The sequence below is a fragment of the Coffea arabica genome, chromosome 8e (assembly GCF_036785885.1).
Source record: "Coffea arabica cultivar ET-39 chromosome 8e, Coffea Arabica ET-39 HiFi, whole genome shotgun sequence".
NCBI lineage: Eukaryota > Viridiplantae > Streptophyta > Magnoliopsida > Gentianales > Rubiaceae > Coffea > Coffea arabica.
The window spans coordinates 5,049,651-5,076,261 of record NC_092324.1 but is presented as its reverse complement, the minus strand read 5'-3'; the positions used below and the strand labels follow the sequence as shown (position 1 = coordinate 5,076,261).

General features: G+C 34.1%; 4 protein-coding genes across 4 annotated transcripts; 3 read left to right on the top strand and 1 right to left on the bottom strand.

Annotated features, from left to right (window-relative positions):
- The first annotated feature begins 290 nt into the window (after positions 1-290).
- LOC113702998 (disease resistance protein RGA2-like) lies at positions 291-7,355 on the top strand. The gene is made up of 3 exons (XM_027224204.2): positions 291-481; positions 1,306-1,373; positions 4,197-7,355. Exon 3 carries the CDS (start codon positions 4,207-4,209, stop codon positions 7,225-7,227), a length of 3,021 nt encoding a protein of 1,006 aa, XP_027080005.2. The 5' UTR covers positions 291-481; positions 1,306-1,373; positions 4,197-4,206; the 3' UTR covers positions 7,228-7,355.
- A 1,948-nt stretch (positions 7,356-9,303) lies between these two features.
- Positions 9,304-10,378, bottom strand: LOC140012623 (putative disease resistance protein At1g50180). Its single transcript, XM_072060896.1, has 2 exons — positions 9,497-10,378; positions 9,304-9,393 (listed from the first exon to the last, which is right to left on the bottom strand). Exons 1-2 carry the CDS (start codon positions 10,376-10,378, stop codon positions 9,304-9,306), a joined length of 972 nt encoding a protein of 323 aa, XP_071916997.1.
- A 6,043-nt stretch (positions 10,379-16,421) lies between these two features.
- Positions 16,422-18,719, top strand: LOC113704432 (disease resistance protein RGA2-like). Its single transcript, XM_027226335.1, has one exon. It carries the CDS (start codon positions 16,422-16,424, stop codon positions 18,717-18,719), a length of 2,298 nt encoding a protein of 765 aa, XP_027082136.1.
- Positions 18,720-18,779: 60 nt separating this feature from the next.
- Positions 18,780-19,598, top strand: LOC140012622 (probable disease resistance protein RF45). Its single transcript, XM_072060895.1, has one exon. The coding sequence runs from the start codon at positions 18,780-18,782 to the stop codon at positions 19,596-19,598; it is 819 nt and encodes a 272-aa protein (XP_071916996.1).
- Positions 19,599-26,611: the final 7,013 nt, after the last annotated feature.

The following is a 26,611-nucleotide window of genomic DNA, read 5'->3' as shown; positions in this document are numbered from 1 at the left end:
TTATTATGCATATATTTTGCACTTTGCGCTTTGATCTTGACGGGTGTCAAATTCATCTCTAGCTTTGTCTGATGGTTCAGTAGCCTGCAGTTGGGCATAAGACGTACTTCGAGTAACACTTCCATTAACAATTTTTTTTTTAAAAAAGTTGTTGAGTGCAAAAAGAAAGTTCCATATTCTTAATTTAGGTCTGCACTGATTTTGAAATTTCCGAGAAGAGAAAATCCATTTCAGTTGTTTGCTACATGATGTCGCCTTTGTCACCAAAAAGATGGTTTGTACACTAATTTTTGGAGATGTCTCTTAAAAACTAGGGAATGGCTTCAATTTGTTCCTCAACTTTTACCAGTGATTTTTCTATTTGATCTCTTAGCTTTTAAAATTGTCTATCAGGTCCCCTAACTTATAAATTTGTTTCCAAATTGTTCATATGATTCCCTCCAAGCCAAATCGAAGCGTGGTAACGTTCATTTGATTTCAGGTATATTTTCCTTCTCAAAGCTTGAAAATAAAGTATAACCATATTGAATAGTTTTTTGGTTAAGTATTTTATGGTTGACCAGGTTGAGTAACAAAAAAATAACACTATTCTTGTAAAAATTTACATAAGGTAAAAAAATTACTCTCTAGTACATCACAAGCTTAGCATTACCTTATGCTTATAAATTTTGCTACCTTTGTTTTTTGTTATTAGTATGCCATCATCATTATTATTCTATTAAAGCCTGATAAACCTAAACTAGTAAATCTAAAAGTAACATTAATCTAACAAGAATAATGAAAACTAGTACAGAAATAAACTAAAAGAATTTTCTTTTAGCAATTTAACATTTTTTTTAAGTCAATACTATAGAAAAGATGATAAAATGTGAAAACAAAATATTGTAAAAAGATTAAAGTAAACAAAAATTCCTAGATCTTTCTTCATCTTCTTCTTAATTTGTTCGCTTCTTTTTAAGGTACCTTTTTTTGCTACACCTGTCATTTGAATCCAAATAAATCGATTAGCCCCACAATAGAATAATAATATTTATAACAATATACTACACAAATCAATAAAGGTAGTGAATAAAAATCAATAAAATTAGTGATTCCTTACCCACCACTGTTACTTTCTCCTGTATATTCCACCATAACTGCAAAAGTTTTTGCTATTATTAATTTGCTTCTTTCTTTGGTTGAAATTATTATCTTTGTCGAAATCTTCATCTCTTCTACTTGTTAATTTGCTTCTTTCTTTTGCGGAAATTATCATCTTCGTCCTAATATTCTCTTTTGCTTAAATTCAAAATTTTGAGTACATAGCTTTCCAACATACGGGGAGTTTCAACACATTTATCAGAGCTGTTGCCAGAGTATTTAAACTTTCTGGAGTAAGTTCTCATGCTCTTTTAACTTTTATATCAAATAAAATTTTGGTTGAAATATAGCTTCCACTATTTTGTTCTCCAAATATCTTCTGCTAATAATTCCTTTGTCGTCAAATAAATTTTGGGCTGGAATTTTGCTTCCACTTTTTCTTGTATAGTTATGCATATAGTTTCCGCTTTGCTCTTTGATCTTGACAGATATTGAATTCGTCTCTGGCTTAGTTCTATGAGTTTATAGCTTCTAGTTACGCATAAAGTAATATTTTGGGTGGCATGTCCAATGAAAATATTTTTTAAGTTATTAAGTGTAAAAAGAAAGTTCTATATCCCTAATTTAGGTGTGTATTGATTTTTAAATTTCTCAAAAAAAAAACATTTAATTTGTTTGCTGCATGATGTTCCCTTTGTTGCCAAAAAATTACAACTTCTTTAAAAAGCTAGGCTCTCAACTTTCAGCCATAATTTTGTTGCACCTATCAAGTCCTTCAACTTATAAATTTGGTTTCAATTGGTCGCTCCAAATCAAATCCAATTTTGGTAATATTCATTTTGCTCTTAAGGTTTGATTTTTATTTTGCTTATCATTGTCTAAAATCAACTATTTCAGTGTTGGATAAATAACAACTATGCAAAATTTGAATTTAAAATCCAACTTTTGCATATGTGTCATTAATCTAACGATGATAGTTCATGCATTGTCAGTGTATATAAAATTAATCCTTTACTTTATTGTATGATACTTAATAGTTTAAGTATTTAATAACCAAATAATTTGACTAACAAAAAAATAATTTGAGTGTGTTTAAATAGGAGAATATTTGAAATAATATATGGAAAAAAATTGCTATAGCACTTTTTGAGAGAAGTGATGCATGTGAAATATAAAAGTAGTTTAAAAAGTAAAAAATTAATTGAAAATTGTGTTTGTGATACAAGCAAAATATTATTTGAAATAATTTTGTTGTCCAAACACACTCACAATATTTCTAACGATTTACATATACTAAAAAAATTGAAAAATTACTCTTCAACACATGAGAAGTTAGCATCGCCTTATGTTACAAATTTTGCTAACTTATTTAGTCCTGTTACAATGTCATCATCATTATTTTTCTGCTTAAATTCTAATAAACCTAAAATAATCTAAAGAGAAACATTAATCCAACAAGAATAAGAAAAGATTATATGCAAAATAAATAATAGAGATTTATTTAACTATTTAATGTTTTTGTATAGTTGTTATTGTAGAAAAGAACATAACGTTTAACAATGAAAAGATTACAAAAAAGATACCCATAAATAAAAATCCCAATATCTTGTTTTGATTTTTTTTTCTTCTTCTTCTTTGTGTGCTTCTTTTTTAAGTACCCTATCTTGGCTAATCATGTCATTAGAATCTAAATATATCATTTAGCCCCAAATTAGAATGATAATGTGCATAACAGTAGATTGGAATTAATATGCTCAGACAAAATTTGTTAAAGGAGATTGTTATCAGTTTTTTTAGTTAAACTAGTTTTTTCTTTTCTTTTGGTTAACTCTTGCATCCCACTCCACACCCTTTCCACCCCTTTCACCAAAAAAAAAAAAAAAAAAAACCTTTCCACCCCCAGCTGCTAGGTACAAAATTTGAATTCTAAATCTGGTAGTCGTTAAGATTCTAAGAACCCTCCCCTCGCCGCTAGTAACCAAACTAGTCAACAACTCAATATTTATGGAAACCATTAAAATGGCAAATTTGACTACTTTATAAGTTAACTTGGGAGGAGCCAAACTTACATTAAAATGAATCTTAGTCTAATAGAATGAAAATTGTCTTGATTAGATTCAGTTTTTGGGACGAATTAAACCAAATTCAGAATTTTCAACACATATTAAATTATTCAAATAAGTCAACTATTAGATACTTAACTGAAACTATTAAAAAGGACAGATATGTTTTATATTTAAGATTAGAGTAGGAAAATAGACATTAAATTGAACCTCAGTGGGAAAGTAAATATTACCATAATGAGATTTAGCTTGGATGGAGTATTCATAACTTAATTTATAAGTTGAGGAACTCAATAAACCAATAAACACTTATACAAGTTGAAAGACTAGATAAAATCATTGGTAAAAGTTGAGGGACAATTGGAAGTCATTTACCCAAAAAATTTTACTCGAGATAAAAATGGTGTTTGAAAGCATTTCCTACAAATAGTAATCTCCATTTTTCCTTGTGAAAACCTCGGGCTTATAAAACCCTGCAAATGAATAAAGGTCATCGCCTTTGTGTGTGCTCCTATCTCACTTTAGGCTTTAGGGTTGAAACATCCAAAGATTCCATTTTCCTGGGACTCTATATCGTATGCTTTGAACTCTTCCTAAAATTCATTCACCAGGATTGTCCCAATTTTTTTTCATAACATTCTTGATAATTTGGTTTTGGAATAGGGACAATACTTCATTTTAATCGGTTTTTTTAAATTATCTTCCATGGCTCATGATTCAATGACTAAGCTCCATGCATGATCTTCCACCTTATGTATGTATTTTGTTAACATGTTCCTCGAGTTTGTAACCATGCATGTCCACCAATTATTCTGAAAATATTTCTTTGATTAATCGATAAGTATTCTTGGTGGTCATTGACTGGCTGCCTAAAATGAATCCGAATGATGTTTTCATGTTAATGTAGAAGATATGTTTTCTTCGTTTCCTAGTAACAGAAACTTTTGCTTATAATTATGTTCCAATTTTTCATTTTCTATTGGGTCTATCAAGTTATAAATCTCTAATAACTTTATTAACATTGATTTAACTTTCTTGAACTGTGAGTTTCAGGTCACACGTGATGGAAGCATTTGTGGGAATTCTCGTCGATACTTTGAATTCCATGATCCAGAAGGAGAGTGGATTGCTTTGTGGTGTTGCAACTGACATGGAAAAGCTTGCACGCTTGCTCTCCACCATCAAGGCAGTCCTTGAAGATGCTGAGCAGAAGCAATTCACAGACAAGGCAATACAACTCTGGTTTCAGGAGCTCAATGGTGTTGCCTATGAAATCGATGATGTATTGGATGATTACGCAGCTGAAGCCTCAAGAGTCAAGTACAAAAATTCTGGTTGTTTTAGTTTGATGTGTTACCCTATAGCAGGAAACTTAGTGTTTCGTCACAGGATTGGGACAAGGATGAAGGAGATCCTTGAAAAATTTAATGCAATAGCTGATGAGCGGATAAAGCTTGGTTTGATTGATCAGAAGCGTGGGAGCAACCACTTTCAGGTTGATTCTACTGGAACACGTGAGACTGGTTCCTTGCTAAAGGAACCTGATCTAGTCCTTGGAAGGGACGAGGCGAAAGACGAGATTGTGAAAATATTGGTGAATCAAGTCAGAGATAATCAAAATGTATCAGTGCTCCCTATAGTGGGTGTTGGAGGCCTTGGAAAGACAACACTTGCCCAATTGGTGTTTAATGATGAGCGCATAGCCAAGCATTTTGAGCCAAAACTCTGGATTTGGGTCTCAGAGGATTTCAATGTGAAGAGGATTATAAAAGCCTTAATTAATTCAATACGAGGGACTCCTGTTGAAGAATTAGAATTGGATCCTCTGCAAAGAAAACTTCAAGAGTTGTTGAGAGGGAAAAGATACTTGGTTGTACTGGATGATGTCTGGAATGAGAATCTAGAGGAATGGGAGAAACTGAAATCTGTTCTGGAATGCGGATTAAGAGGTAGTTCAATCATCATGACGACTCGCATGGAGAAGGTTGCCACAATAATGGGCACATTACAAACATATTATCTGTCGAGTTTGTCAGAGAATCAGTGTTGGTCACTGTTTAGGCAACGGGCATTTGGCCGTCAAGAGGCTGAAGAATATCCTAACCTTGTAGCTATCGGAAAAGAGATTGTGAAAAAATGTGGTGGTGTTCCTCTGGCTGCAAAGGCTCTTGGAGGCTTTCTACGATTTAAAAGGCAAGAAAATGAATGGAACTCCGTGAAATGCAGTGAAATTTGGAACTTACCTCAAGATACAACACATATCTTGCCCGCGTTGAGATTGAGCTACCTTAATCTTCCGGTAGAGTTGAGAGGTTGCTTTGCATATTGTGCAGCATTTCCCAAGGGCTATGAATTTGAAATAGAAGAGGTAATACATTTGTGGATGGCAAATGGATTGCTTTCATCTAATGAAACAATGGAAGTGGAAGATGTTGGTGTTGTTGTGCTGACTGAACTATATTATAGATCACTATTCCAAGCAGTAAAGGAAGATGAATTTGGCAATGCCCTCACTTTTAAGATGCATGACCTTGTCCATGATCTGGCTCGATCAGTAATGAAGGCTAAACACGGTGGAACAGAGTCAAATAGAACCATGATATTAGGTATGCCAGATGATCAGCTAACAGTGGCTTTTCCTATTACAATCACAGGCATTGACCAGTACTCTTCTTTCTTGTCAAAATGTGGCTCCCTGAGGGCTCTCATGGTAAAGTCAATGGAGTCTACCCAAGAAGAGTTTACGAAGTTGTCACATGCAATAAGCAAACTGAAACATTTAAGGCATCTAGATCTTTCAAGATCTTTAATTGTTGAACTACCCAATTCAATTTGTGACTTGTGGAATTTGCAAATTTTGAACCTAAATGATTCTCTCATTCTTCTGAGTCTACCCAAGGGCATGAGATTCCTCAGAAATCTTCGACATCTTTGTCTACATGGGTGTTGGAGTTTGACTCACATGCCAAGTGGAATTGGGAAGTTGACTTGCCTGCGGACGTTGGGTATGGTCGTCCTGAGTGGCAAGAAAGGCTTCCGACTAAGTAAGTTGCGAGACTTAAATATGCTTAGAGGAGGGCTAACAATTATGCACCTTGAGAGGATTGAAGACAAAAAGGATGCAGAAGAAGCTTGCTTAATTAAAAAACAGAGTCTCCACGGGTTGAATTTGTATTGGGATTCCGAAAGAACGATTCAACGGTACAATGATGAGGAAGTGCTCGAAGCCCTCAAACCCCGGCCCAACCTTCAACTGCTACGTGTCCTAGGCTTCAACGGTTCATCATTTCCATCTTGGATTTCAACTGTAACAGAAGTTGTTGTGCACGAGAGTGCAGCGGAGTACATAGTTGGGGTCCAAGAGAGTACTGCCGCTGCTGCTGCAATGTCCCCATCGTTGAAACAGCTGGAGTTAGAGAACATGCCCAACCTAAAAGGAATGTTAGGAAGAGAAGTCCAAGGTACTCCAGAGGTATTCTCTCAACTTCAATCCTTGTCCTTTAAGGATTGCCCAATGTTGACATTGCCATTGCCACGTATGCTGTCCCTAAAGGAGTTATGCGTCGACAGCTGCCCGAACATGGCATGGGCTTCAATCTCCAATCTCACGGCTTTGAAGGAATTGACCATCAAGCACTGTCCCGAGCTGGAGTCTCTGCCAGAAGAAGGATTGCGAGGCCTTGCTTCTTTGCAGGAACTCCATTTGGTCCGATGCTATAATTTGGTGAGTCTCTCAATGGGGACTAAAGCCCTCAAATCCCTGACTCATCTATGCATCAATGGGTCACACGCGACAGCTCTGCCAGAGGAAGTCAAACATTTTGCTGCACTACAAAAACTGGAGCTGGAGAGTTTTTTCAATCTAACTTCATTGCCAGACTGGTTTGGAGACCACCTCACTTCTCTTCAAGACCTGACACTAAAATATTGTCCGCTTGAAACACTTCCATCCAGCATTCAAAAGATGACGACACTCCAACATTTGACTATATTTCGCTGCTACCGACTGGGACGACAGTGTAAAAGGGGAGGAGAGGAATGGCACAAAATTAAGCACATCCCGGACCTGAAAATTGAAAATTGAGTAATACAATTATATATGAGTGGGTCTGCATATTCATGTATTACGTAATAAACTATTTGTGTACTATCCTGTAAGTGTGGAGAAGACCAACACTAGTACCCAATTTATACCATATCCAGTTGATATGATTTGCTAGATGTTGGATTAAATGAAAAAGATATTGAGAAAAATGATATATAGTTCATAGTTTTTAAACTTATAGTCGTAAAATAACTTTTCACTATTACTTGTAACTTGTGTTTTAAAACTCGAACTAGATCGGCAATTTCGAATAGTTGAATTGGGAATAGATTAGGCATTTGGTCTAAGTCTACTCAGAAAAATACTTAGCAAAAACTCCATCAAAATTTGGATTTAACCGAAAACCGTAAAAATTGGTAAAAAGTCGTGTTTTATTCATTTTTTTGTTACCATTCTTTTTTTTAAGTGACTAATTTCTCTTGTTTTATCCCAAATTCCCTTCATCTCTAAAGCCCTAATTTTATTTCCCCAACAATCAATGACACATTTGAAACCACAAGGAAAAACTTCCAAACAAATAGCAAGAGAGGAAGAAAAATAATGGAACTTTATATCTATGAATGTCTTTTTCTAAGATCTATAGATCTAAATAAAAAGTAGGGAAAATAAAAAAAAAAGTAAAAAAGAATGAAATTAAAGAAAGGTTGAAGGGTGCCAATTTGAAGGAAGGAAACAACAAGAAAGGGAAAATCGTCAAAAAATAAAAAAAAAAATGGAAAAGATGCAGAGCAAGCCTGGAACTTCGCGTCATGTTGGTGATGATGAATGTTGAAGAAGACGAAGTTGAGCAAGATATTGCCTCTTAAGTGTAAAAATATTTTAGTACTTTGTTCTGACCCTGATGTTTTGAATAATTATAAGTACGTTCCCAAATTTTCTCATAATTTCATTGTGCAGTTTTAGTTTTTGTATTCTTTGCAAATAAGCCTTCATTTGTTGAAGACTTATTATCCACTTTAAACAATTTAGGCTCATCGATGTGTATTTGAACTTTGGAAACATTAACAAATTAATTCAAAACTTGATTTTTTATGTTGAAAATTCTTATTAAGTAATTGTTGTTGATTGGACATTTGTTGAATTAGCAATTTAGTGATCTTTTACAAATTTGATGGATAAGGAATATAACTAATTTAAATGAATTTGATAGAGAAGGAGTATAAGGGTGAAAATGAATATAACTAATGTATTTATAGTCAATTTTCTATATTATTTATATATAAAAAATTGATGCATATTTATGTCATCGGAATGATATTATCCAGGTATTGGATATTGGTCTGATGAGTAAAACCCATTAACTCTTGACCTCTTACTTCAACCAAGTTGCTAGCCAATCTGAGTTTCAAAACATAAGTTATAACTTTGCCTCTACCCAAAAATCATGGTATGGTGACTACTTTTAGCAAATTCGATATGTTACCTAAACTAATAGAACCAACTGCAGAAGATAACATTTGAGTATAGTTCTAAATAGTTTTCATTCCAGTCCACCTTTATTAACACGTTAAGAGCTCACTAAGAATATCTAAAAGTGCATATTAGTTAGAATAACTGACAGTGGCCCTCAAGATTTAACTCAATTGAATTTGTGTACAGAGCGTTACTTAAAACTGACTATAAAACCCTCCCCTTACTCTGTTCTTCCTCGCAAGACTTTACAGTCCCATTTGAAAACAAATAAAATAAAAATAAATAAATGAATAAATACTGGACGTGTACATCTCTTAGGAGACAAAAAGATGAACCAGAAAAATGGTAACCAAGTGTATTTTACATTTCCATTTAAACATAAAGAGTATAAGATGGAAATTCTGTATTAAGGAGAATCTGGAATTGATGATGGAACGGGGGTTTAGATCAGGCATGCCTCATGGATTAACCTGTTATCTTGATTAGTTATCCTGACATGTATAGAATTTGTATAGCATAGATTATACAGCGGTGATTGATGTAGTAGGAAGTTCCTTCCTTTGTAAAACTTCTCTTCTGTTGATCAACAAAAGAAAAAGTTTTTTGCTTTTGAAAAAAAAGATGGAAACTATGCAAGCTAATTCATGTTCGTGAAGATGTAGGCTTAATGAGAAGATATGCAATTGAGCTTATCCAGTGCATGGCTAGTTCTTTGTCATGTACAGTTAAGGCCTGTCCATAAAACTTATAATGTAAATTGTGAACAAAAATGAAAAAAAAAAAAAAAGGAAAAGAAATACACATACGTGCCTTCGTCACTTCTATTTCCTAATGCCTTTTTGCGGAGCAGCTCCCAACTTTCATCCTCGTTTAGCAATGGAGGCTCATGGTGGTAACCATCTGGATCAATGTGTAGTGCCATGTCCCTTTTACGAGTTGTTAGCAGTATTTTGCTTCCTTTCTCTGTCATCGGGAAAGCGTGTTTTATGGAATCCCAAGCCTCTATTGACCAAATGTCATCAAGAACAATCAAGCATCTTCTCTGCTGCAAGACCTGGCGAAGCTTTGTTCCCAACTCCTGCTCTGTGCTATTCATTGTTAGTGTTCTTCGCTCAGTGTCAGGGATAAGTTCAACCAGCATTTCTTGCAAAAGATCTATTGCTTGCCATTGTTGTGACACACAAACCCATGCAAAACCACTGAAGTACTTCCTCAACCTAGGATCATGATATACTCTTCTAGCCAGAGTCGTCTTACCCAAACCTCCCATTCCATAAATTGAAATGACTTTCTGGGAGCCAACTTGACCTTCATCGAGCAAACACTTGAATAAAATCTCCACATCAGTCTCCAATCCAATGAAATCATCGTCAGCCACAAAGGAGTACGTCCGCCTTGACTTTTGTTGCGTGGAACTTGGTGCTTGTTGTTCCATAATAGTAGTTATACCATACTCAGCAAAACCGTGGGTAAGGCTAGAGATCCTATTTCTGAGACTTTGAATCTCTGACCCCAGATTATGACGTGTATAGCATTCGTTGAAGATGCAAGCATACCTTTCAAGGAAACTTGTAGAATCTTGGGACGAAACTCTGAATGCATAATCTTCAACCAAATCATTGGCTTCATAAGCAATAGCTTTAAATTCTGCAACCCATGTTTGGACTCTCTCCCTTACACTCTGCTCTGTATCTGCATACTTTAAGAACCATTCCATCTATTTCAGATCTTCATGGAGTAACCTAACTTGCTCATTGACACCTTGCAGAAAATTTGCTTCTTCAATCAATAGTTTGCCAATGCTTTCTACAGTAAAAGATAGAATTGCATCTGCCATTCAAATCAGCTATGTGATATAGTATTAAGAAATAATATAGTATGTGAGAGTAATATGATACGGCACGAATTTGCTCTGCCCATCTGTGTTTTGGCTGGTTATATATACTTGGTCATGTGATCATCACAAAACATGATTTTATCCCTTGCTTATGAAATTACCAACAGCTTTTTTTCTTGGATGTCTATTCTTCTTCTAGATTAGGTCTCCAATATTTTTTCTCATGGATTTTATTCCTTTCTCTACTTTAATAATGGAGTAACTTCTCCAGTTTTGCGTCCAGTATTATATTTGTCCGTGCAACTGTATCAAATGTTAAACAAATAGCATATTCGTATGAAATTACTGAAAGCAAGCTATCAATTTAATAATGACTAATGAATGTTGATGCAGGTAGATGCTATCTTCTTTATGCGTTTATCCCTAGCTCTCTTTACATGTGTTTTGTCTAATCTATGCCCTTAAACTTTAATAGCTGTCCCGCACTCCCACTGCTTGCTTTATGCCTTCGTATGTTTGTCTTTATTCAGGTGTTCCTTACTTCAGATTTACAGCTTTCAAAAGTCGCACAGTGCACGAGTTAAATTGTCTGAGGAAGGATTCTGGGAAACAATCTATGTGGGGACTGGAGTTGGGCATGTGGTGACCAATCAGTCATTAGGCTGTGAAAACTCCCCTTGAATAGTGGAGCTTTCTTTAGTCTAGTGTCTTTTAGCTGATTTAAGCTATACATTACTAAAGAAAAGAGCATATACACTTAAAAACTAAAGGCCCAATATCTCGTGCTTCGTGATGCAATGCAGCACGTCATGCATCCGCACTTTCTATTGTCATAACTAATTACAGAAGTTTTGAGCTTGGATCCGTTAAAAGGGAGGGAATGAAGGAAAATGGAAGTTTGGATTTAACATTTAACTGAGGGAATTACTCTGGAAACCGTGTAGTTTGGCGAGAGAGAGAGCACTAGAACTGATAAATAGTGCAGGAACCATTTCTTCATGCTAACAAATGGGGACTGCAAATCAATTTCTAATTGCAGAAGAAGATTCTAAGCTAAACCTGCGGGATCCGCAAGTCCATGATTTTGCATAGAGGTGTCAAAATGGGTGACTTGGACGGGTTTGGGTTGGGTAAAATGGGTAATAGGTATAAATGAGTCAATCCATTTATATCCATTTAATTATATGGGTATAAATAGATATGTCAAAAAATGAATTAGGTAACTCAATTACTCATTTATAACCCATTTATTTTAACTTTTTGTAAACTCATTTAAATTCATTTTTGCAAACTAAGTTATCAATTTATACCACTCTTTGTACCCATCATTAGTTTTAAATATTTACTTATAATGTTCAATAAGCCTAATTACTAATTTTTTTTCATTTATACTCTATATCACAAAATTGCATATTATTTAATAATTGAATAATAAGAATATAAAATTTTGAACTAAGTACTATAAAAGTTAATATAAAAACTTAATCCAAAAATTTTGAACCCCAAACACTTTTTCATATATAAATTTAAAATTTCATTTTAGAAAGATAAGAAAAGAGGCTAAAATTTATCATAAATTGGTAATGCTGAAAAATGAGCAAGTTAACAAACTAAGAGAAAATAAAATAATAAGATAAGAGAAACAAATAATAATAATAATGAAACAAAAGTAGTTAACATCATGACAAAATGAAAAATTTGAAAAAAAAAAATGGGTGGGGCAAAAGAAGAGACTTGGGGTAAGAAAATTCTAAATGAGTTAATTGGGTTTGATGGGTTACCCATTAAATGGGTATTATTAGGTAACCCATTTATATCCATACACAAAAATTTAAGATACTCATATCCATCTATTCATGGGCAGGTATGGGTAAATTTAGTTAACTGGGTTGGTTTGCCACCTCTAGTTTTGCCCTTCTTCTACGATTAATATTAGCGGTGCGTTTGATAAAATTGAAATCTGAAAACTGAAATTTGAAATTTGAAATCTGAAATTTGAAATCTGAATTCATTAAGTTATTGAATTATAAAATATTAAATCTAATATATTTAAGAATATATCACATTCAGTGATAAGTAAATAGTTTATTACTTAAATTTGGGAGCAAGTTTTGCCTGAAAAATTCAGTGCTACTTAATTAATTCAAATGTTCAATTTTTGGTTATCAAACGGTTTGAATATGTTAAGATTTGAATCCGTTATATTTAAGTGCTGAACTAAGTTATCAAACAAGACTTAGGTAAAATTGCGAGAAAATATGAGATGGAACAATACCACCTTTGTACTTTCTTGTGGGAACATTTTGCACCCATAAGTGTTCCTTTCACAAGTATAAAAAGATGTGATTTAAAAAACTGCCCTAGGTACATCTTACTCATTTTCCCCTAGGTATATCTTACTCATTTTCCAAAAACTGGACAATGACAGTCTTTCCTGTTATTGAATCTATAAAGAATTACACTCATTTGATTTAACTTGATAAGATTAAATTGGTTTTTTAAAAAATTTAAATTGTAAAATTTGTGAATAGTAGATTATATTAGGTGGCTTGAAGAAGAGCTTATTAGATTCAAGCGCAAGATTATTTATATCCTTAAAATTTTATTCACTTTTATATATGGATTGTTCAATTTATTATACTTTAAGTCAAACAAAATGGATAAATAACACAATATTAAAACAAAAATAATTACCAATTTTTTTTAAAAAGAGGTAATACTAAACTTAGTTTTTGTTTGAAATTAGTTTTTTTATTATTTTAGTTTATATGAACTGTTAAGCTAATACTATTTTCATTTTTTGTTGATATATTTATAGTTTACTATTATTGCATTTTCTTTTTTAAAAAATAAATTTTGATTAAATCTCTATTTTCCTTCTTTAAGTTTAAACTAAGGCATGCCAAATATTTTTAGCAAATTTGATTAAGAATTTAATATTGGACTAATTTGACTAATTTGATAAATGAAAATAATATTAGCATAAATTTTTAAATAAATTAAAATAATAAAAAAAAATCTTTAAAATAATGAGTTTAGTATTACCCCTGTTTTTTGAAATTTCGCCAATTGCATTTATTTTGGGTAATGTTATTGGCACTCCTCATATGTTATTTACACTCCCATTATTCCATTTTCATTTTGATGACACCATATTACCCTCTGCCTAATTTCATCTCTTTGCCTATGAGTTTACTAGATTTTCTCTTACATTCTAAAACCAATTAATTATTCCATTACACATTAAAATGGCTAATTTAAAATTATCGCTAATATGTATTATGTATTTTTCTACAAAACTTCATGAAATTATATGATGACAAAGATCAATCTAGCAATATAATATGAACAAATTCCAAACATCAAACCTAAAAAAATAAATAAAAATAAAAAATCCTGGGCATCAAAGATGATTAGAAACTGAGTATAACTATAATGTCTCATAAATATGACACTAATACTTCAAAAAGTCTACTAAGAATAACTCATATAGCCACCATAGAGGGAGTGAAACTTTCTAGTATATTTCAACAAAAGCATAATAGCATCTAGTATCCAAATGATGCAATGAAACCTCAAATTTAAAAAAATTGAAATCTGCAAAATTGAAATTGAAATAATAACATGAAAAATAAATAAAATAACAGTTATGTAGATTTAGAAAAAGAGAAGCAAAAGTTAATTTTTTATACCTTCTGGACACAAACAACAATTGTGTCGAACTTTCTTGCATGTGAATACAAGATGGGGTAGGAATTAGAGTAGGGATAATATGATCTCATCAAGATGAAATAGGATAGTGGGAATGCAAATAACATTACCTTTTATTTTTAGTATTGTGTTATGCATCCATTTTATTTGACTTAATATCTAATAAATTGAATAAAACATATATAAAAGTGAACATTAATCTAATGAAAAAAATTTCAAGGATATAAACTAAATACCAACTATTTTTAACTCTTTTTAGTTGATATTTTTGTATAATTGATATGATAGAAAAGATGTAAATCCTTTAGCAATGAAAGGAAATGATTGTTAGTTATAGATAAGTTCATGAATAAAGGGGTAATAATGTCATTACACTCACTTTTTTTTAGTATTTCTAATTTTGACTAGTCTTCATGGGGCTAAACTATATATTTTTGAGATTGAAGGGGTAGAGTACGACTGCCCTCTTAGTTCAGAGGGCCAAAGTGTCAATAAACCCACCATAAACAAATATGGAACTAGAAGGTCAAACAGGAAATTTCACAGATTCATTACTATTTACCCTTGAATTTTTAACATGCTCTCACTTTAGTCATTAAAATTTAGTTTAGAATACTTTACCCCCAAAATATAAAATCCACCCTACTCTTAGTTTTTAAATTTTAACTGTTGACATTCTATCCCTAAAGTATGAAATTTATCTTGTAGTTTTAATTCCTAAAATTTGAGTATCACTTGCTTACTATTTCATTAGTTTTGGTACTTTCGTAGGATGGATTTTATATTTTAAAAAGTAAAGTGTGCAAAACCAAAGTGCGATGTATTTTAAACTTTAAGAGGTAAAGCATCTAAAAATAAAGTTTAAAAATTGAGTGGAATATATCTACTATGTAAGGGTTCAAAGTAAAATGTACTTTAAGTACCTTGTAGTCATGTAGTAATTTCAATCTACTTTCTTATTCCATTGCTTGGAAAAATTCAGTCTATAAGTCAACAAGTTCAATTATTGTCCTACAACAAGGCCAGGAAACTCATAAGCAATTTCACTCTACTTCTTTTTATTCAATAATAACAAATAGTGACGCCTTACCGACCACTACGACTACTTTGTCTGTTATCTCTATTGAAAAAAGTCTTGCACTTATGGTTTGTATTTTGGTTGAAATCATCATCTTTCTCTGAATGTTGTTTTCTCCTCATACTTAATTTTGAGTGAGTAGGTGCACGATATACTGGGAATTTTTTGTATGTTCATTAGATCACCAGCTATTGCAAGAGGTTTCATTTTCTCTCAAGTAAGTGCTGAATTTTGTTTCTTTTTCTTAAACTTAAAGTTTTTCTTTTTAAATCGTAGCTTCACCATATGAAGGGATTTGTTTTGGAAAATTCTACAGATCACCTATCGCTATCGCTAGAGTACTCATTCATTCAAAAGTAAGTGCTGAATTTCTTTTCTCTTTGTCAGAATTTGTTATTTGCTGCCAAATAACCTTTAGGGCTGCAATTTGGCTTCCTGTTATTCATGTTCTAATACACCAGTTTGGAAGCATGTGCATTGTACATTACGGGTGTTTCTTTGTATATAGTTATTTTGAATGATATATTTCATGAAAGAAATAAGTAGGGTAAAATATTTAAATATTTAAACTTGATGAAGGTATTGGTAATTGGTCATCTTTTCGGCAGACTTTAAGATTCCTTTTGGTTATACCCTCAAATTAAATTCACCATTGGATGGTGAAATAATAATTGTTTTGTACCCTTAGATTGTAATATTTTCAAAAATTCATAATCTGAATCACTAATCATCTCTTAGGGACAAAGATTGTGGGAATAATCGCCTGAAAGGACCATAGAATTTTCGTATCTCTTCAGATTTTGATTAATTTTAGTTTATCTTTCACCAGTTTTTTTTTTTTTTTTTGTGTTTCGCAACCATTTGTATTTTTTTTTGGATTGATATGCCAGGTGACCGATGGGTGTCTAATACTTTCCAAAATAACAACAGGCTGTCTAATATGAGAACCTTTTTATTTTATTTTATCATAAGGTTCAAAACATTTCGTTCTGCATTTGATGATATCGAGCTTTGCTACATTTACTTGTACAAAAAAAATTTTGTCCTTTTCTTTTTGACATCCCTCTCTTGCCCCTAGGAACTTAATTAAAGTTCACTTCCCTTTCATCATCCGTAATTTTCAGGTCACACTTGATGGAAGCGTTCTTGGAAAGTCTGGTAAAATTTCTGAATTCTCCAATCCAGGAGGAGCTTGGATTGCTTTGTGGTATTGAAACAGAGATACAAAAGCTTTCAAGCTTGCTATCAACAACCAAAGCAGTGATTGAAGATGCCGAGCAGAAGCAGTTTACTGACAAGGCAATTCAACTTTGGCTGCAGAAGCTCAATCTTATTGCTTATGAAGTCGATGACATATTAGATGATTATGCAACCGAAGTCTCGAGAGAACCGAAGTGCAACAACATATGTTGCAATGTATTCCATTGTCTTCCAGCAACATCAAACATATGGTTTCGGCACAGGCTTGGAGCAAGGATGAAGAAAATCATTGGAAAATTTGATGCAGTTGCTGATGAGAGAATAAAGCTTGGATTAAGTGATCAAAAGCGTGGGAGCAACCACTTTCTGGTTGATTCCACTGCAACACGTGAGACTGGTTCCTTGCTAAATGAACCTGAACAAGTCATTGGAAGGGACGAGGAAAAAGATAAGATTGTAGGAATATTGGTGAATCAAGTTAGCAATAACCAAAATGTATCGGTACTCCCTATAGTGGGTGTTGGAGGCCTTGGAAAGACAACACTTGCACAATTGGTCTTCCATGATAAGCGCGTAATTGAGCATTTTGAGCTAAAACTCTGGGTTTGGGTTTCAGAGGATTTTGATGTGAAGAGGATAATAAAAGCCTTAATTGAGTCTGCAAAAGGGACTTCTGCTGAAGCCCTAGGCTTGGATCCTCTCCAAAGAAATCTTCAAGAGCTGTTGAGAGGGAAAAGATACTTGGTTGTACTGGATGATGTCTGGAATGAGAATCGAGAGGAATGGGAGAACCTGAAATCTGTTCTGGAATGTGGATCAAGAGGTAGTTTTATTGTCACGACAACTCGTATGGAGAAGGTTGCCACAATAATGGGCACATTACAGACACATTATCTGTCGAGCTTGTCAGACAATCAGTGTTGGTCACTGTTTAGGCAACGGGCATTTGGTCGTCACGAGGCAGAAGAATTTCCTAACCTTATAGCCATTGGAAAAGAGATTGTGCAAAAATGTGGTGGTGTTCCACTGGCTGCAAAGGCTCTTGGAGGCTTTCTACGATTTAAGAGAGAAGAAACCGAATGGAACTTTTTGAAATGCAGTGAAATTTGGAACTTACCTCAAGAAACAACACATATCTTGCCTGCGTTGAGATTGAGCTACCTTAATCTTCCGGTAGAGTTGAGAGGTTGCTTTGCATATTGTGCAGTATTTCCCAAGGGCTCTGAAATTAAAAAGGAAGAGGTAATACATTTGTGGATGGCAAATGGATTAATTTCATCTAATGGAACGATGGAAGTGGAAGATGTTGGTGATGCTGTGCTGGCTGAACTTCATTACAGATCATTGTTCCAAGACGTGATGAAAGATAAGTTTGGCCGTGTTCTCACTTTTAAGATGCATGACCTTGTCCATGATCTGGCTCAATCCGTAATGAAGGCTAAACACGGTGGAACAGAGTCAAATAGAACCATGATGTTGTGTATGCCAAATGATCAGCTAACAATGGCTTTTCCTATTACAAGCACAGGCATTGACCAGTTTTCTTCTTTCTTGTCAAAATGTGGTTCCTTGAGGGCGCTCATTGTAAGGTCAATGTGGTTGGAAGGACACTTTACGAAGTTGCCACCTGCAGTAAGCAACCTGAAACATTTAAGGCATCTAAATCTTTCAGGATCTGACATTGTTGAACTACCCAATTCAATTTGTGACTTGTGGAATTTGCAAATTTTAAACCTAAATGATTGTGTTAAACTTCAAAGTCTACCCAAAGGCATGAGGTTCCTTAGAAATCTTAGACATCTTTGTCTACAGGACTGCTGGAGATTGACTCGCATGCCAAGTGGAATTGGGAGGTTGACTTGCCTTCGTACGTTGAGTATGGTCGTCCTGGGTGGTAAAAAAGGCTTCCGACCAAGTGAGTTGCGAGACTTAAATATACTTAGAGGAGAGCTATCAATTAAGCAGCTTGAGAGGATTGAAGACAAAAAGGATGCAGAGGAAGCTTGCTTAATTAAAAAACAGAGTCTCTGCGAGTTGTATTTGGAATGGGATTCCGAAAGAATGTTTCAACAATACAACGATGAGGAATTGCTCGAAGCCCTGAAACCCTGCCCCAACCTTCAATTTCTAAATATAGAAGGCTTCAAAGGTTCATCATTTCCATCTTGGATTTCAACTGTAACAAATGTTCATGTGTATGACAGTGCAGCGGAGTACATAGTTGGGGCCTAGGAGAGTACTGCAGCTGTTGTTGCAATGTCCCTATCGTTGAAACAACTGGACTTAATAAACATGCCCAACCTAAAAGGAATGTTAGGAAGAGAAGTCCAAGGTACTGCTAGTACTCTTTGGGTGTTCTCTAGACTTCAATCCTTGTTGTTTGTGAATTGCCCAATGTTGACATTGCCGTTGCCAACTATGTCTTCCCTAAAGAGGTTATACATCGACAGCTGCCCCAACATGGCATGGGCTTCAATCTCCAATCTCACTAGTCTCAATTCCTTTACAATTAGGTACATTAAAGGATTGAGTTGTTTTCCAGAAGAGATGCTACAAAATCTTAGTCTTCTTCAATCCCTAAAAATTTTGAAGATGAAGGATCTGCGAGCCTTACCCAGAAGCTTGGCTAGCCTCGCGGTCTTGAAGGTGTTGGACATCGAGGGATGTCCCAAGCTCAAGTCTCTGCCAGAAGAAGGATTGCGGGGCCTTGCTTCTTTGCATGAACTCCATATCAAGGAATGCTATAATTTGGTGAGCCTCTCAATGGGGACTAAGGCCCTCAAATCCTTGACTCATCTAAGCATCACATGGTCAAACGCAACAGCTCTGCCAGAGGAAGTCAAACATTTCCCTGCACTACAAGTACTGGATCTGCGACATTTCCCCAATCTAACTTCATTGCCAGACTGGTTTGGAGACCACCTCACTTCTCTTCAACACCTGACACTAGGAGTTTGTCCGAAGCTTGAAACACTTCCATCCAGCATTCAAATGATGATGACACTCCGAAGTTTGACTATACGTTACTGCTACCTACTGGGACTACGGTGTGAAAGGGGAGGAGAGGAATGGCACAAAATTAAGCACATCCCGTACCTGAAAATTGAGTAATACAATTATATATGGGTGGGTCTGCATATTCATGTATTACGTAATAAACTATTTGTGTACTAGTACCCAATTTATACCATACCCAGTTGATGCATAGGGAATGTATATAAATACAAAAAGAGTAAAAACTATGGAGCATGACCAGCTTCTTTAATGAAAAGTCAGAAGAGTATCATCATTTCAATACTTGGCAATTGATGATGGCATGTAAGCCGACAGTGCTGTCCGACAACAGAGCCTCAAGCTATCAGCATCAAAGATTCCAATTGCACCATCCAGAAATCCCGTGTAGACCAACAGGCCATCACAAGAGTATATTGCACTTGAAATGGAGGCAGAAAGTGCATCTCGTGGATAGCATAAACTGTTAAAATCATGACAAGAAGGAGGTACTCAGAGCAAAGACTTCAAAAAAACTTCTGAAGAGGAAGGGCTAACACTACTAGAAGACAACTCTATATAGCTTTATAACATGCCAGGGAACAAAATTATGCAAATTTTTGCTGCATGAAAGAGCTTTTGTATTTATCATGTAACGATCCACGGCACCAATCCCAATAATTTGGGAGAAAAAGGATGAGAAGATGCTATGCGAGCAGACATGGGAATGGAAGTTTGAAGGCCACTAAATGCCATTCACTGAACGAATCTAGAAAAATAAAATGGGAGATAAAGTTATTGTCTCTGTTCCCTCTTTCAACCTTCTCTTGGTCCTTGACTCCTTGGTAGAAACATAAACTTTTAGGGAAAGAAGGAGAATATCGCATCCACAGTTAACCCAAACACATGATGTATCATCCTTGAATTGTTGCAAAATTGATTTTCATAATGTCTTTCATCATTTATATGCAGCACTGAATGTTGGGAATTAAGATTGCATCAGTGTGAAGAAAGTCATATCAGAGGATGATCGAGAGACCAGAGAACTAAATCTCTCTGATTCTTAACACATAAATTAGAGGACGGTCTAAATAATGTTGGTGCCTTCATTATTTAGTAGAAAACATGTGAATCTGTAAATACATTTTAATAACTGCAAAATGGATATAAGATTGAAGATTCCCAGTGTTACATCATCTCACTAATCTTTTATTAGAAGCATAAAATAAAACCAGGAAAAACATGTACAGAATGGTCTGTTAACAAGTCATAGCTTAAGAACCTTGAATTTCTTTTGGAAAACATACTTTTTGATACCATGATACAAAACTTAAGGATGTCATTTACTTTGGAGGACATCTGGACAGAGATTTCACTAGTTAACATGATAATTTTGCATCTGATTTGGCGAATCCAAAATTTCTTATCTTTCATGCCAGGGAGAGGAATAAGGAAACTGGCTCAACATTAGGGATTTGATTAAAAAATTCTTAAAATGCCTAAGGCGAAATGGTATTGACCTAAGTTTCCTCAGGAAAAGATCGAATGAAAATGGACTAAAGTTGAATTAAAGAGTCCATGTATACCAGAGGCCATCACAGCAATATGTTGCACTTGCAATGCAGAGGAAGAAAGTGAGTCTTGTGGATTCCACTGCAATACTAGCTAGACATTCTAAATCCATGATTGAGAATAGGTAGAATAGACTAGAAAAATTTCTCAGCTTTATCTTAATTCACGATGGATGTAATTCATATAGCAATCATCTGTAACTTTATGCAAAATCACGATTTGCAGGTGAAATCACATGCTACATGGAGCATAATCTATATCCACTTGACAAACATTAATTAATTTCTTAGAGCTACTCTCATTTTTATTTTATTTTCTTTTCATCTGATGATATCCCTTATGAATCTATCTTGTTTGAAAAATAATTGAGAGAATTTGCTCTAATCAAAAGTGTTATGCTAATATTTTTTTTGTAAAAATTATTATACAAAAACACAGCAGTGGTACCATAAGTGCACAATAATATGTGCAAACTGCAACTAGAATACCATATAACTTGAATCAATATTGAAAGTAATCACCAAAAAATTTAAAAAAAATAAAAATCTAAATGATGGGCCTTGTATACCTGGACTTCCCAAGGCAACCAAGGTTTCTAGAAGACTTTGAGACCCATGATATGATTTGGATACATGGGCCTTTGTAGAGAACTTTTAGTGACATTTCTGGCCCATATGTCAATGCAGAACAATTAGAAGTGGACAAAAACAACCGTTAACTTGAAAATGCGCCATACCTAATTCAATCGGATCTGAAAATTAGGATATCCGATCTATATACTATTTGACCGGAGCAAAAGAGTGTCAAATACCCACTTAGATGCGGGATAGGGTAGGATCACATAAATTAAAAATCCACAGGTACCCAATCCCCCCTCCCCCCCCCAACACACACACACACACATATTATTTTTATACACATACCACAAAATAATATTTTTAAAGCTAAATAAGCAATTTCATTGAACAAATTATATTACAAATATGAGAGACTATAGTTTATTCACGAGATTTATTTGTAGAAATCATGATCCTATATTTTTTAGAAAAGAGTTTAATTAATGTGGAATATATATTTAAAAAAAGGTACTACTTATTTCAAAATTTCATTGATTTTGAATTCTTTTAATTTTTTCTTGTTTATGTATTTTCTTCGCATGTTTGTTTCTCGGTAGGAGACTTTTTATTAAATTTTAGGTGAATATATAAAATACAAAAATAAATTGAAAAAGTTTTTTTTAAAATTAAATGATAAGCAAGGCAGGACGGTACCCGTTAGGGCGGATAAGGGTCAGAAAACGGCTGACCTGCAAGGTGCAAATCGAGTGAGCCAATTGATACACGAGACAGATACCTGACCCGTGCCCGCCCCTCGAAACATCTTTCTAAACCAAATTAGTTGACCAAACAGCCCAATGCAAACTAGTGTTAATTAAGAGCAAATTACCCCGGGAGCCATTGAACTTTTAAATAATCAACTTTTGCCACTGAATTAAAAAAAAGTATAAATTTTGAATCATTCCGTCTGATTTCACCATTAACTCTACTAGATCTAACAATTAATAGTATGTGTCGTGAACAACGCAGATTCTAAGATTTGGCAGAGTTAATAGTAAAATTAGATGAAATTACCCAAAATTTACATTTTTTATAGTTCAATGGGTAAAAATATACTATTAATAGTTGAGTGGACAAATATTGACTATTTTAAAAATTTAGTGGCTATCCGAATAATTTGTTAGTTGATTAATGGTAGTCTTTTCGTTTAGACCAAGGAATTTAACAAAGGATTTCAAATTCATCTGAATTGTTCTAGTAGTTTAAATTGTTTAAGAAGTATTTAGATTTGTAATTCACCAATTATCAAAATACATTTTAAATACTAAAATAATTGATGATTTATAAATTGAAACATATTTTGAAAAATTTTCAAATCCTTCGTCAAATTGTTCAATCTAAATGCAGACTGAAATAGTTTGAAGTAATGAACTCACTACTAATATGAAGGGAGAAACCTTTCCTCATTGCAGCCATTCCCATCCACTTGCAGTCAATTTTAAGTAACAAATATCCACAATTAAGGCTAAAGATGAGATTATATATACATTTTCTTACTAAATTGAGTTAAGGGACCTAAGAATATTTTCCCTCAGTTGGACATCTAAATAAAAAAAAAAATTACATTTTCCTTCTACATGGATTGGGTACTAATTGATAACCGTTTGGCATAGATCTCCTAATGATTTACCTATATGTTTTATTAGTGTCTCCATTCTTTTGATTATGGATATTGATTATTAACAAAATTATAAAATAAGTTCCAAAAAATATTTTCTATTTTCATAGAAGTATATCTCATTTCTTTTTCAAAACTATATGCACAACAAATTTGTCATGGGACACCAGAGCGTTTTTCAAGTCCTCGCTACATTTATTTTGTCTCCATCCGTCGTATTATTGCGGGAAGACTCAGCGTCAACGTTGGTGGAGAAACAATGGGCATACTCGGTGTCATGTTCAGTGATTTTTTTTTTTTTGGTTTTGTTGGAAAAATAAATGTTTAGGTGGTTTTCGCTCAAGTTATCACTAATACTATGGATCCCGACATCCCCGATCAGTTACTGAACATCTATATATTGTACATTTTTCATTGTAAAATATGCAATCGAATATAATATCTTCATATAACTGTGATTTTAGTGCATAATCTACGAATTTTTTCCTTTACTGTTCTATCTTTTGCCCGTACTGACCTCGGGTCCTGACTGCTATTGTTCAACCTTCCCTCAAAATTAACTTCCAAGTTCCAGCAGGTGAAAAAATTTCTAAGATGGAATCTAATTTAGCTCCCCCACATTCAAAAGTTTATTACTACTACACACCCTGAGCCCTCAGGGGCTTGGTCTGGTGGTTGAGGGTGCTGAAGATGGGGCTTCAGGTCCCTGGTTCGAACCTTGGCCAAACAGTCCAATGCAAACTACCTCTGATTAATTGTAATTCTCTAACTCAAACAGTACGAACTAATCAACTCTGTACTAATATGAATGGAGAAACTTTTCGTCGTTGCAGTCAATTTTAAACAGCATAACTTTACAATTAAGGCTAAAGATTAGAGACTGAAAAAAGAAATAGTGGGCACACTTTGTGTCTTGTCCGTTAATTTTTTTTTTTTTTGGTCAAAAATGTTTAAATGGTTTTAACTCTAATAACCATCACAATTCAGGACACGTCCCAAAATCATACATTTAGGGAAGGCAGGTTTAAGGTGGAAGAATCCTCACTCGCCTCCCATCCCGCCCCGCCTCGACTCTCGCAGATGCACCTATCCTACCCCAATGCTTTTAGTTTTTGTTTAGTCTTATTTTTTCTATATACATAATACTAGTAATAATTTTATTGATCATTCTTTTTAATTTTTAGCAAAAAATTGAGCAATCACTGTGAAAAGTATGGATGTCCGGTTCTTTGAAGATGATGTCCGTGATGTTGAATTAGTGCTTATCGAGTTAGTTGTTGGAAAGGAACACAGCGAAATGATTGATTTTTTGGAAGCTTTCAAAGGGACATGGTTGAATGTTATCGATCAAGTTCTGTTTTGGAACTCAGAACAATGTGACTCAAATGAGATTAAGCAAGCATTTGAGATGAGATCCATAAGTTTGTTAGAGTTTTAGTTAACTGCATTTGATTTGATCCGAGAAGAAGGTCATCCATGCTATAAGTGTACAAAATGTTGAGCTAAAGATGTGTACTCGCAAATGATTCATGACTAGTGGAAATTTGAATTTGCCTCTACTAGCATGGATGATTTTTCTTTTTGTTGATCTTTAGAATAGTGTTTCCAAATCCACTAATCAACTAAGATGTACTTGTGAACTGTAATAACTGGGATACTTATAACGTTCAGATATAAGAATACCATTTATAGTACTTATTTCATATTATACATATATAAGTATATATTATACAATATTAAATACCCCCCACAGCCCAATTGCTTCCATGGATACCTGTCTTCATTGCCATCCTACATAAGTCATTTATTGCATATTTACAGATTACCTACAGTATTTTGATTTTTGACAAAATGAATTTTTTGAAAATCTCTATATTCATAATGATGCCTTTTCTTTTCTTAAACTTGATGAATCCTCTCCAGCCTAAAACTCCCCTAAGGTTTCTCTTAAACTTGATTAATAGAATTTTGGGTTTATATTGTTACATGAACAGTAAAAGTAAGAGAGGTAAGTTTAATTTGATAAACTTGAGGGGAGCATTCTGCAATTATTAGAAACTCTAGGGGAGGTTTCTGAAATTAACCCTTTTTTGGGGCAACTTCTAATATACCAATTAAACTAGCGACTGATTGTTTGATTCCATGAAGTTGCCAACAAGTTTTGCTACTTGAGCCTATCCTTGCACTTGCAGTGAATCAGAGAACTGCTGAACGAGTAGAAGACAATGGAATGCCTTTCTTCCTTCTCTGGGCTCTCACATTTCCGGAAATAGAAATTCGATATGCAAAGCAACACTTCTGCAAATTCTATTGCCATTCTGACTCTTCATTTCGTCTTTACAGTATTCACGGGGCTTTGGTACTGGAGTCAAAGTAACATAGTACAAAACAATTATTTTCATAAAAGATAAAATTAGAAAAGTTATTCCCTGTTCCCGCCCGCCGCACCCCGCCCCCAACAACCCACCCCGAACCAAAAAAAAAAAAAAGGCACAGCAATAATTTGGGAAATTTAGGGAAACATTTGTCTTGACCACTGACATCAATAATTTGGGAACAGAAGAAGAAAAGCATATTATGGTAATTCTCCTGCTCTCACAACAGTCCTGACATTAAGTAAGAATATAACATAACAACAATAAAATGGCACAAATCTTGTCAGACATCAAAGGAGTAAGAATTTAACACAACAACAAAACGGCACAAATATTGTCACACATCAAAGCACACGAAAGGACAGAGAAAAAAAACATTGAATGGAAACGTGGCAACCCTCTGCAAATTACAATAATATGAACGCTAGTTTTGAGTAGGCAAGGCAACAAGAGCATTCACTTGAATGTAATTGTTCTCAATTATTTCAGCATTGCAATTATTGCGGATGGATCTTCTTTCATCAGAGCACTGAACTTTGCCCAAAACAATTATGAACAGTAATTTGATTAGAGGTGACTATTAAAACCAGTCTAAATAGAAAAGAAAATAATGATTAAAGAGAAAAACTGACACTCTAAAAGGGCTAAGGAAGTACTTCAGCAAGACTAGGCTTCATTTGGGAGTGGAGGATTTGGACAGAAAAGAAAGGGAAAGAAGAGAAAGTTAGCTTTTCTTTCATTTGTTAGTTTTTAGTAGGAAAGAAAAGAAGGGAAATGGAATGATTTAAGAGGATGAATAGTATGCAAAATTTTTCCTTCCAAATTGGAGAGAAATGAAGAGAAAGTTGGGAGAAACTTATGAAAGTTTTTTAAAATACCCATTTTATCCTTAAAAATGTCTTGAATAAATATTTAATGACTTTCATATCCAAAATCATTCCACTAATTCTC